Source organism: Polypterus senegalus, chromosome 5, assembly GCF_016835505.1.
Source record: "Polypterus senegalus isolate Bchr_013 chromosome 5, ASM1683550v1, whole genome shotgun sequence".
Taxonomy (NCBI): domain Eukaryota; kingdom Metazoa; phylum Chordata; class Cladistia; order Polypteriformes; family Polypteridae; genus Polypterus; species Polypterus senegalus.
In genome coordinates this window covers 53979517-53993168 of record NC_053158.1, presented here as the reverse complement: position 1 = coordinate 53993168, position 13652 = coordinate 53979517, and the positions used below count along the sequence as shown (strand labels likewise).

Below are 13652 nucleotides of genomic sequence, written 5' to 3'. Positions count from 1 at the left end.
GAGTACACATTAAAAAAATAATTTTATGGTTGCGTTTCAGTTCAACTCCTTTTAGATTATTTTTCAAAGATTCAACTACCAAATGTTGATGAGAGGTTAGCAAGTGCTTTCCTGTAAAGGATTCCAGTATGATGTGTGAAAATAAAGTAGAGGGAGGGAAAATACAAGGTGGAGTTTTACCCAGAAACCCTGTTTAATACAGTACAGAGTAAATAACAAGAAGTCCTAATGAAATAATCAAAGAGTAAAAGTATTATTTTGTGTAAGCTTTCTCTGGTGGGATGTACCCTCTGTGAAACTTTTTGGCTGAATGATTTGACTTTGAGTTATCATCTTCTTTTACCTTAATTAGATTGGAAGAGGTGGGATCAGACTGTGATGTTACAGACCTTTTGGTGGGGCTTCTTCTGACCAAGGAACAGGGACGGAAACTACTATTATAAACAGTGTTAAGCCCCTCTCCACACCCCAATAATTTTTTTATAATCCTTTATTCACCATATACAATTTCTTCTATTAGGAATTTGTAATTCTTACATATGCCAAATTACTCTCCAGAGAGTATTTTGGGGTCAGAACACAGGGTCAGCCATTTGCACAGCACCCCTAGAGCAACTGCAGGTTGAGGTCCTTGCTCAAGGGCCCAGCGACATAGCATTTCTTTTGTCACTGGCAGGATTCGAACTGGCATCCTTCTAGTTGCCAGAAGTGCTGTTGTTAGGTTATTTTGTGCCCTAGGCCAAGCTTATTCGGGTGTTTGGCAGCTACCCTGGGGGGCTGGGTCCCCCACCTTATGATCTGTGCCCTAGGTGAATGCCTAATTCGCCTTAATTGTGGCATGGCCCCTGGTTACCATCACAGATCTTTTAGCCCAGATCCTTAAGCTCCCTTAATTCGGTTTCTGTAAGACACTAACTATGTCCACATGTTGGACAGATGTAAATAATGAAGTTGGGACTTGCCACAAACTTATATTTTCTTCTACAATCAATTAAAATTATTAGTTATTCTACTTAAATCAAAAAAATGTCCTCAAAGATGATAATTACAAAATGGTAAAACGTATGCCAATATGTTTAAAAAACAACGAAAGAAAAAACAGTTACAATATAATTTAAAAAAAATATTTGTGCATGTCCTTAATAATGTATTTTTATCTTGACAGATTAATTATAATTTTAAGTACCTACAGTGCCCATTGTCTTATAAAAAACTTGCAGAAGAAGATAAAAAATACACATATCATCCTCTTGCTGCAATGAATGTAAGACAAATATCTTTTAAATTATGCACTATTTAAAATTGTTGAAGAATTGTTTCCTATGTGTAATTCCTTGCAAATATTTTCAACTATAGTTTGTTGCATTTTATAATATAAGAAGTAATTTTCTAATTGTTTAAGCGTCTAAAGTAGTAGTAAAGGCTTTTACTGGAACCAGTTTAGATAACCTACCCTGACTACATTGACAATAAATAAAACAATCAGCAAAAATCAGCAATACAGCATCTCAGATCAGTCAGCAAAATGTTCATTTTAGAAAATGAATACAGTAAAATAATTTTATATCCAAAGAAGCACACTGTTCTCAGCGTGTTGTGCAAATTCAAAGATTTGTTCTCTGGAGCTCTTTATTACAGGAGTGTGGAGCAAGGTCCAGTATTATAAGCAGATGTTACATACACTCAGGGGAGAAACTTGTTTGCCCTTCTTTAAAAATTGTATAACATTAAGGCTATGCATTAATTCAGGGCATGCAAGTTATAAAAATGAATCAAAACCAAGTTATACAATGGTTACTGAAGCATTTAAGACGTGATTCCATATAGAAGCTGCAGGCTTTTCGAAAGTACACGTCTTTTTAACAACACTTAGTGCAGCAATAAATCCAGGCAAAATTCAGAAGCAGAAGAAGGGATGGACAAGTGTAGAATGGATAGAAAAGAAGAAGGTTAAACATGTCCTGATAGGGAAAGTTAACAAGTTAAAAATCTCTTTTAAACCAATTAACACTTTTATAACTTTCTGTCTTCTTCATCCTGAAAATAAATCAAACACTTTCTTTGGTTAGGCATAAAGAAAGTGAAGCTCTTTAGCATTTAATGGTGGCTACTCCATCACAACCATATATATTATAAACTAAACTTATTTGTTGATGTGAAAAATTCACATCAGATTTTGCTTTGCTTTTTCGTTTAATTCAAATAAATATGATATGCAGTGTATGATGGTATTGATACACCTCTTGAATAAAATATGGAAATGTAATCATTATTTTTTTTTTTCAGACAATGGTCCGATTCAAACGTGTAGATCTATTGACCCACCCTGTCTGTAAAAAATATTTGCAAATGAAATGGTAAATATACTGATATTACAACTCAAATCAAATCGATTTATTCTATAATAAAGGCTAACACACTGTAATAAAAAACAGTAAAAGGTAATGACTGTAAATCAAGTCAAGTGACATGTTCACAACGAAAGCTTTTACAGGAGAAGCATTATAGATATATATGGCCTAGCAGATGATGAAATCCAAGTTGGTGCATAACGCATTTTTTCTGCTTTGCTCTACATACTTTAAGGGAATGATCAAAAAATGTACATACAAGGAATTTCTTATATATTTATTGTAGAAAGATAAACAGAAATACGGAGATGTGAAAGGAGACAGTGAGCCAGCCATGATCCTTGTTTAACACGGAGAAAGACTGCATACAGCATATATAGGGATGGTTTCTTTGGTTAGCACAGCGTTGGAGATCAGCATTAATGTGGTCACTAAGAGCATTGATAGTCAATGACAACTTCCTGTTCAAGTTTTCTTTTAAATTGTGGCAACTAGAGGAGAGGGAGTGAAATTAATTGATGGAGGGATCAGCCTACAAAAATGTCTTCATTATTCCATAATTTCATCACTTCAATTCAAGTTTCATTAATGCAAGCTGGATGTGGTGTTAAGATGGTCGAAGGTTGGCTTATGTTTGTAATACCTGAATTTCACAGAATGTCTGGAAGTTGTTGCCCGTCAGGTGTGTTTCATCTTGACAACAGTGTAGCCATCTGACAGAACTTTTGTTCAGTAGTTTAATGCAGTTGAATACAGTGGTGTGTTTAATCATCAGTTTGCAGTCTAATTGTGCGTCTCTGGAATGAAATGCAAAAATGGGAAAACCTTTTTGGATCTAACAGTTTATTTGTAATATAGTGGGATACACTAGTGCTAACATGGGCAAGCATCCATCTTCTCCACTTACCACACCTTGCTGAGCAAATCCCCTGTCAAATTCAGACTGTTCTGAAAGTAAATAGAGGCACCACTGAAAACTAACTAAATTTTTTGTATTCCTTCAGCAATATTATGATTTATCATAGTAGGCTTCAGTGAAGCAAATCCATTAAGGCATGTTTTATTAGTAATGTTTATAGTTTTTGTAAGTCTAAAGTTCTTAATAACTTTAGTAAGTTTGTACGCTTTTCTATAATTTTTGAATATCCTCGTAGATGTATGACAGCCTCTCCCACCACTTTGTTTTTAGTATTTTATTAAAAAAGATGCATGTCTTGAATGAAAATTACTTTATGTTAACAACTGAGTATCTGTACTGAAAAAGGATCTTTTCTATGTATAGTCATTAAGATAAAAAAAACAAAGAAACATTAATTCCTTTCTCTTTTTAATTTTCAAGGGTTGCCTATGGTTTAAAAGCACACGTTCTTAATCTGGTCATATACACATTTGGCCTCCTGCCTCTTACTACACTTATTGTAAAAATGCGCCCAAAAACAAACTTCACTACTGAAGATAACTTAAGAGTGAATAATGACCTAAAAGATAAGGTAAGCCTTCCTATATCTAAAGTTTTAACAAAAAGTACCTCCGATTTGAAAATGTATCTTCACATTCAATGGATTTTCTTTGTATTTTTAATTAAGCCATTTATTTTTGATATTATTAAAGAAATACTCTATCAAAAAGTGATTTTTAATACATTAATTACCCCATGTAGTTTGTAATGGTGCCAAGAAAAAAAATATGTTTATTGGAGAAATTATGGAAAGATGCCTCCACAAACTGGTATTAATTTAGGACACTCCCAAAACGTATCACCAGCCTGGTGGTCCTACTGTATATGTTTAATATAATTTTTAGTTGTTTCAGACTACTGCAGACTAATCCTTGAAGTCTGAGCTGATATCTCTAGCCCTGAGAATCTTTGGCTTAAATGCATGTCCTGCTTTAGACAGATTCTCCATATGGAGTTGTGTAATGTCTATCAGAAGTCTTATATTTAATTTTTAGGCTGTAAACATAAAAAGGCCTGTATTAATCTTAAATGATTTTAATTGCCTAAATCAACAGACTGAACAAAACAGCACATAAGAATTTGGAATAAACATTCATACAACAGAAAATATCTCTAAATATAAAACTGCTCAAAAAAATTAAAGGAACACTTTGAAAACACATCAGATCTTAATGGGAAAAAGAAATCCTCCTGGATATCTATACTGATATAGACTGGGTAATGTGTTAGGAACGAAAGGATGCCACATCGTTTGATGGAAATGAAAATGAAAATCAACCTACAGAGCCCTGAATTCAAAGACGCCCCCCAAAAAAAAGTGAAAAAATTATGTTGCAGGCTAGTCCATTTTGCCAAAATTTAATTGCAGCAACTCAAAATTGTACGCAGCACTTTGTATGGCCCCTGTGTTCTTGTATACATGCCTGACAACATCGGTGCATGCTTCTAATGAGATGACAGATGGTGTTGTGGGGGATCTCCTCCCAGATCTGGACCAGGGCATCACTGAGCTCCTGGACAGTCTGAGGTGCAACCTGGTGGCATTGGATGGACCAAAACATAATGTCCCAGAGGTGTTCTATTGGATTTAGGTCAGGAAAGTGTGGTGGCCAGTCAATGGTATCAATTCCTTCATCCTCCAGGAACTGCCTGCATACTCTCACCACATGAGGCCAGGAATTGTCGTGCACCAGGAGCCACTGTACCAGCATAGGGTCTGACAATGGGTCCAAGGATTTCATCCTGATACCTAATGGCAGCCAAGGTGCCTTTGTCAAGCCTGTAGCGGTCTGTGTGACCCTCCATGGATATGCCTCCCCAGACAATCATTAACCCACCTCCAAACTGCTCATGCTGAATGATGTTACAGGCAGCATAATGTTCTCCATGGCTTCTCCAGACCCTTTCACTTCTGTCACGTGCTCAGGGTGAACCTGCTCTCATCTGTAAAAAGTACAGGGCACCAGTGGTGCATCTGCCAATTCTGGTATTCTATGGCGAATGCCAATCGAGCTGCATGCTGCTGGGCAGTGAGCTCAGGGCCCATTAGAGGACATGGGGCCCTTGGGTCACCCTCATGAAGTCTTTCTGGTTGTTTGGTCAGAGACATTCACACCAGTGGCCTGCTGGAGGTCATTTTGTAGGGCTCTGGCAGTGCTCATCCTGTTCCTCCTTGCCCAAAGGAGCAGATACTGGTTCTGCTAATGGGTTATGGACCTTCTATGGCCCTCTCCAGCTCTCCTAGAGTAACTGCTTGTCTCCTAGAATCTCCACCATGCCCTTGAGACTGTGCAGGGAGACACAGCAAACCTTCTGGCAATGACACGTATTGATGTGCCATCCTGGAGAAGTTGGACTACCTGTGCAACCTCTGTAGGGTCCAGGTATCGCCTCATGCTACCAGTAGTGACACTGACTGTAGCCAAATGAAAAACTAGTGAAGAAACAGTCAGAAAAGATGAGGAGGGAAAAATATCAGTGGCCTCCACCTGTTAAACCATTCCTGTTTTGGGGGTCATCTCATTGTTGCCCCTTTAGTGCATCTGTTGTTAATTTCATTAACACCACAGCAGCTGAAACTGATTAACAACCCCCTCTGCTACTTAACTGACCAGATTAATGTCCCATAAGTTTCATTGACTTTATGCTATACTCTGATTAAAAAGTGTTCCTTTAATTCTTTTGAGCAGTATATTATGCCTATAGTGCTAAATCCAAGTTTTGCTTGAGTAACCAGTTTGCTGTCCAAAATACTATACTGTACATTAAACACTGTTTGGAACAAAAGTTAACATTTAGTTTTAAAATATATGTTATACACAATTCATTTCTTTTTAGATCCAGAGTTTTTTAATGAAAATTTTTAACAAACAACATCCTTACATTTATTGCATTATACTTTATAAGGTGGTTTTCAGGTACTGATTTGTATAGTGTTAAAAATATTAAAAAATAATAAAGATAATATAATATATTTCAAATCAGTCCTGCAATGCTGCACCATCCCTCGTTCATTTGTACCATGCATCCATTAGTATCTGCACAGACGTCAGATCATCATGATCTTAAATCAATTAATGGATGAATATTTAAATTCATATTTTAAATTGGCATAAAATTTGGTAATATGTAACTCAGGTTTGCAATGCTTCTGTTTTTACCTTTTTCAGGAAAACTACTTGCTGACTGTCTGTATGATTTTAGTTTTGATCATGAGTTTATATGCTGTTGGAAAGGAAATTGTGCAAATATTTCAGCAGGTAATATAGATATTTTTATATATATATATATACATTTTATTTAGTTTTTTAAAACCAGAACATTACAATGACATGCTATTCAATCAGATAAATAATAACATAACAGATGCAACCACTTACTTCAAAATAAATACAGCAAAAACAAAGGAAAATTAAAAATACAGTGCAAATAAAAAATAAGCAAAGAAAGAGCAATTTTTTTTTGTTGAAAATTTTTTTAATTTTATTTTAGTCTTTTCCTACTATGGAAAATAAAATTAGTATATTCCTGTATTAGCATAAATAAATATAGAAAAATATATAAGCATTAACTTTTGTGCAAATATTAATGCAAGTCAGGCCTGCTAAACGAATGTTTAAATAAAGGCACATGCCATATTTCTTTTTTAATTAAAGCTTAGCTCTAGCCACCAATATAAACTAGCTTGAAGACCAAGAAAGGGAAGTAATAAGATAAGACAGCCCAAGGGTGGAAAAAGGTGGAACATCTGCAAACTCAAGGCCGACTAGAAAATAAGCAAAGCAGAACGGTAGAGACTAATAACAAAAGATAAAAATAATAGTGGTTATTATGAAAGAATGTGACAGGCCAGCTACAGAAAAAGGAGTCAGAATGAGCAGCGAATGGGCTGTTTTGAGCGAGGTCAGAGTGATAAGAAATGATAATATAAACTGTAATTTTTGAACTGTTCGGGGCACAGCTCGATTTGGCCTAAATGGGTTGAGTCCATGTTATTGTTTTATTGCAATAAAGGCTATATACTCTGTTTGCCTATCCTCTGACTCCTAGAGCCTTCATTTCAGGTAAAGACCTTTTGGTGCATCTTTTGCTCCGATGATTTTGCTTCGTCACTACTCATATTTATATTTCAGCTATATAAAAATAAACATACTTAGAATTATAGACTGATATGTAACCAATGAGTTAATACAGTTCATATTGAATAAAGAAATAATCTATTATTTGTGTAAAGAAATCTGCATTCTGAAAAACAAGAAAGAGGTTGGAGAACCAGTTGTTTTTAAATTGTTAGTCAACCAAAATGCTCTAATTTTTACTTTTTTTCTGAAGTTTTCATATATGGAGAAGTCAATGACTTCCCAGCAGTTACATGGACTATTAACAACAACAACAACATTTATTTATATAGCACATTTTCATTCAAACAGTAGCTCAAAGTGCTTTACATAATGAAGAATAGAAAAATAAAAGACACAGTAAGAAAATAAAATAAGTCAACATTAATTAACATAGAATAAGAGTAAGGTCCAATGGCCAGGGTGGACAGAAAAAACAAAAAAAAACTCCAGTCGGCTGGAGAAAAAAATAAAATCTGTTGGAATTCCAGACCATGAGACCGCCCAGTCCCATCTGGGCATTCTACCTCACATAAATGAAACAGTCCTCTTTGGATTTAGGGTTCACACGGAAGAACTTGAAGATGATGGTCATGTAGACTTCTGGCTTTTAATCCATCCATCATTGTTGGAGCATTATGATGCTTTGAGTAGGTGGAGGTGGCACAGGCCACCACCACAAAGAAACCGGAAAAAGAAACAGAAGAGAGAGTAGGGGTCATTAAGGAGAGGTACTCAGTGATTCAGAAATTGTAGAGAAAGAGGGATGTGTGGCTTAGGATAAAAAGGTGACTGAGATCAAATAATTCAGTGGGATCAGATAAAATTTATAACAGAGTACTTATGGAAGAGAGTACGTAGGTATATAAACTCTTGCTGTATATTTTTCAAAAATTCCTGCACACAAGAAATTCTTAAAGATTAGAAGCTAGCACATGCTATACAGGATACACAAAAGATGATTGGATTGATCCAACCAACTATAAACTAGTAAGTTTAACATGAATCATAAGTGTAAAATAATGAAAGTAATTATGAAGAAAACATTTGAGCATTACATGGCAAAATCAGGTTTGAGCAGTTATCATGGGTTCAAATGGAGAAGATAATGTTTCCGTAATATGCTGGAAGAAGCAACAAAAAGCTTCACAGGTGTGTATATATTACTTACCTTGATTTTTGGAAAGCCTTTGATAAAATACCCCATGAGAGGCTACTGATCAAACTAAAAGAAGTGTGCTCTGCAGATGTTTGCAAATATTGGCCTAAAACCTGTAGCAAAAAGTTTTGGAACTTTCTCAGAATTTACTGATGTTAGAAGAATGTACCTCAGGTATCAGTACTAGGGCTGCTGCACCTTTTATTATACAGATGCAGATGATCAGTGGCGTAGCTAGTTTGCTGAAGGCCCCTGTGCAGCGCCCTGAGTTGGGCCCCTCCTGTCTAACATAACTGTTAGTAATCTATTCGCAACTAGATCCTGGGGGCCGGCTGGTCATTGGTCACTCTGGTGACAAACAAACCAGCTCTCTAATTGAAATTTGTAATAACTTTTTAAATTGCTTTATTACGCTGTAAGTTAGCAAAAATAAAATAAATTGTGAGAATAGAATGTGGGAGGTGTGGGTAGTAGTAGTCGCACATAAATATATATAAAATTTAGACCCGCTTACTTTTCCAAAACAACTTTGTAAAAGATGATTAAAATGTAACATAAGCTAGAAAGTAGAAACTGTTTTGTGCTATAAAATGAAACAATTTCAATTTGTAACAAATTAAAACGACAAGACCGAGTAACAGGATACTACTAAACAATTGACCCGTTTTACTCAAGTTCTGAGAAAATGGACATCATAAATTGGTCACGCTCATAAATGCTCACATTCGTGACACTAATGCACAGAAACCATACTAAGGTAGACAATAAAACAGATTACAGATATGTTAAACTATTAAAACTTACAAAAATTGATCTGACTGCCAAGTCACAAATTATATTGCTTATAATATCACTTCTTCTTTCGGCCGTTTCTGTTAGGAGTTGCCACCGCGAGTACCTTAAAATACTCGCTTGCGTTCCTTCTGTTGCTCAAAAGTCTCAACAATGTTTCACACGCCAAGTTGTCTGGCACACTTGTTTTCGATTGAGAGTACAGCCAAGCCACTAGGTTTGTCTTGCTGTGTGGTGCTTCTGAAGTCATTTTTGATGAGTTTTAACTTGGAGAACGATTGTTTACATGCAGCGACAGTCACTGGTATAGTCAGCAGTAACATGTAAGCCATGCAAATGTCACTGGAAGTAGACGGCAGTGCACAGTGATCTATCAGCAACAGTTCAGCTACTTCAAAAACAGTCGACTTGGTTGACAGGATTGATTTAAAACATGCACGAAACGACAACAATTGAGAGGAAAATGCCAGTGAAATGTCGGTGCTGTAGCGTTCAATGAGAAGATCGGCAGCAGCATACAATTTGTTGTCAGCCATCGAGGTCAGAGTTGATAGTAACACGGCACTGAACGTTGAAGTCACTACATCAAGACTGTGAAACCGCTGTTTTAGTTATTAAAAATTTTTAAAAATCTATACGGTCCCGAGTGAGCCCCCCAAGCTTGCAGGCCCTTGTGCTTTGCACAATCTGCACAATTCATTGCTACACCAGTGCAGACGATACCAAACCAGGTTTAACAGCAGATAATCTGGAGTCAGTAAAACCATTAAAGAGGGATGTGGACAGAGTAAAGGTTTGGGCTGATCTGTGCATATTAAATTTAATGTAAATGAATGCACAGTATTTCAAGTAGGAATTATTAATTTTAGATTTACATACAGGATGATTTGAAACTTGACAGCATAATTTACAGGAAAAGCACTACAATGACCTGGTATCCTTAATAGCGAGTAGTTGGAATAAAGTCTGCCCTCTCCTTGTCTTATTCATAATATTTACAAAGTCCCCGAATGCACCCAAATGTTATACCATATGTTCATTTTCTAACTGGCTTAATAGACTGCATATGGTATTTTAAAAATAATGCAACACAATAAGTAACGGTATAGTGTATCTCTAAATATTCCACAGTAAAATTATTTATTTTAATTATTACCTGAAGTACTACCTGAATTGTATCTCAAGTATTGTAAGTTAGTAGATAATAAGTAAATTTAAAATAATGAGAAAATTCAATTTTCTCTTTTGTAAGAAGCTTTGGATAAAAGCATTTGCTAAGCAAATAAATGAAAATGTAAATGTAGTACCACCAATCTACAGGTTTGTGTCAAGGTTTAGCGAACCACAGCTTTTGTTTAATATGACATAATTTCCAACGCTATTTTCTATGAAACAAAAAAATAAGTGGAAAATCACAAAATAGATTAGTGGATCCAGTGTGTAATTCAGGGGAACTGGAATAGAACTCTGCAAAGTATGCTCTGATTGCTATGTTTTTCTAAATTATATTCAATTCACACCGAGTTATTATGCAGAAAGTACTATAATTTTCTAGTGGAATTGATCAAAATCATTAGCACATGTGAAAAGAGCCTTGTAACTAAAGATATATAATGTAAATATATATGCACAATAATTCAACAATTTTGTTTATGTTGTTGATAAGCTAGAGCATTATGAAAATAAATTATAAGACATAAATCAACTGTTCCTTTTCTTTTTAATTACATTTGCAGCGTTGCAGATATTTTTTTGACTATTCTAATGGACTGGACTGGGCTGCTGCTATTACTTCTTTACTGTTTGTTCTTCCCATGCTTTTCAATGTCAAGGATACGTGGCACTGGCAATTTGGGGCTGTTGCAATTTTTATATCCTGGCTAAATTACCTGCTGTATATGCAAAGGTTGTATTCATTTTTTATTTATGTATACTACATAAATTAACTACTACTCAAATATTATTTACTGTAATATATTAAAAAAGGGCTTTTACTCCAAACATAATCTTAACAGAAGCACATATGGTCCTATAAGAATGTTGTACAAAGCTGATAACACAAACAGAATATTGATTTGTCTTCACCTGATCACTCTATCTACTTGCTCCCTATTCTATGTCCAAATGTAACTGTTTTAATCTCTTCAAAAAAAGTATGATCAGAACAGTAAAAAGAAAGTTAGTGAGGTGATAGTTCAGAAAGAAGTGAGATCAAACAGCTAAAAGGCAAAAAAATCAACAACCAAATTAAGAAGAAACAGACAAGTTTTGAGGTCAAGACAAGCAATGGTCAAAAACAATAATCCAAACCCCTCAAAAGCAGTTTTAGCAAAATCTGTTATGTTTATTGAACAAAGTAAAGATAATTACTGTTTTTGTGGATTGGCATTAAATAAGGTGCCAAAATCACTTAACCATTTCCCGATGATATCACATACCTAGGACATGTCCTCTAGTGACATCTGGCATCATGCCAGCCAAAAACTGAAACTGGTAGAGTGATGTCATCATCATCATGTGATGTTAAAACAGTAATCAAAAATAATAAATAAATGTCAAAAATACATGTAAGAAGATGTAATATTAAATTATTTACTGTCTTAGAGACATCCTGGTAGAAATGTTCGAGCAGTCCCAGTTCTCCTTGCAGTCCTGGGGCCTCATGTATAACGCCTTATGTAGAATTCACACTAAAATATGGTGTATGGACAAAACTAGTAATGTACAAACATACACAAAAATTTAGATGCATAAAACTCTGCATAATCAAAGTTCTACATACTTCATCCATCCATCTTCCAACCCGCTGAATCCGCACGGGGGTCTGCTGGAGCCAATCCCAGCCAACACAGGGCACAAGGCAGGAACCAATCCTGAGCAGAGTGCCAACCCACCGCAGGTTCTACATACTTTCCCTTTATAAATCCTAATCAACGTGAATTTTAGCACACATGCACAAGCCAAAACTGTGTCTATTTGAACATGCAAATCAATTTAAATAGACCCTTCCAATTGGTAAAACCACATGTAAAAAAGAATTTTAGTGAATGCGAAATGGAGGTCTGCCTAGTGAAGTGGAGGCAAGGAAAGATGTACTACTTGGTGGCTTAAGCAGTGGTATAAGCAGCTATAGGAAATTGGTGGAATGGTACAGCATGGTGGAGGCACTCAAAAGATCACGTTCAGAAAGTCTCACAGTGCCCAGAAATAAAAAAGAAGTGGTCTGGTATCATATTCGACGTTAAAAGGCAAGTTGTAGCCCAGTGTCTGAGTGTAAACACCACCAGAGGAGGTAGTGGAATTCTGGAGCTCACACTGTTTGAGCAATGAGCTGCTGCAATTATTGGCGAGACACAGCATTTTACCACCGACCAAGCCTGAGAGTGGAGGTCATTACAACAATGCTTTTGTTCAGTAAGTGATTGTCAAGCGGGGTGGGAAGCCACATCTTCAAAGGATACCCACTGTCACCTAAGTAATCATATTATATGGTTACATTATACAGATAACTTACAGTTTGGATCGAAGGGCTAATATTAAATGTCTTATTTTACCAAGAAGCCAGCAATCACACACACAACACCATCATGTTTGCTCCCCACACTCCTCTTTCTCAGAATGAAGGAATCATTAATGAGACGCATTTTCGCATTAGAGATAATCTGCACATTTATAGAGTGGAAATGCTTTTGACTTACATAAGCAAATTCAATGATTACATTTGGAAAACATAAGTTACATTTGGGAAACTGGACATTGCTGCAAATTGCACTTTGATGTTTGGCTGTTCAACCACAGTGTAAGGAAAACTTATATATCTAGATATCAAGTGGATAAAACCATCCCATGCAGCTGCCAGGGCACGACTTAGTGATGCCTGAGAAATACCTGATCAGTCATCCAGTTCATTTAGGAAAGCTCCTATAGCTAAACACCTGAGGGTGGAAAAAAAACTTGCAAAGGAACAGGTAGAGCACAATTGGTCAAAGTCTTCCTTTCTAAAGCTGGCCCCAGTTTAGCACATGGCTCCAAAAGGATAGCTTTTGGAAATCAAAATTGACTTAGAAGCGAGGTATCATCAAGGGAGAAGATATCAGTATGATCTCTAAACATGCGCTCTCTTCTAATCCTTCCACTTGCGATGTCTTCTAACAATGCTACAGCAGCCATGGTAGTTGGAATAGTTAGGCTATTCCGTGCACCATTATATTGAAACAGATTGGTTACAATTAAGTGCCTTAAATTTATAAATGATATGCAGTTAATTTTGGTGT

The 13652-nt window shown here is 35.9% G+C and overlaps 1 protein-coding gene across 1 annotated transcript in view; it reads left to right on the top strand.

Annotated features, from left to right (window-relative positions):
- The window catches only part of trpa1b (transient receptor potential cation channel, subfamily A, member 1b), a 98007-nt gene that overhangs the window by 58902 nt on the left and 25453 nt on the right, over window positions 1-13652 (top strand). The window contains exons 17-21 of the mRNA XM_039754652.1: window positions 1166-1264; window positions 2287-2357; window positions 3691-3841; window positions 6480-6569; window positions 11115-11284. Coding sequence (XP_039610586.1) covers window positions 1166-1264; window positions 2287-2357; window positions 3691-3841; window positions 6480-6569; window positions 11115-11284 — 581 coding nt within the window. The remainder of the gene's footprint in view (window positions 1-1165; window positions 1265-2286; window positions 2358-3690; window positions 3842-6479; window positions 6570-11114; window positions 11285-13652) is intronic.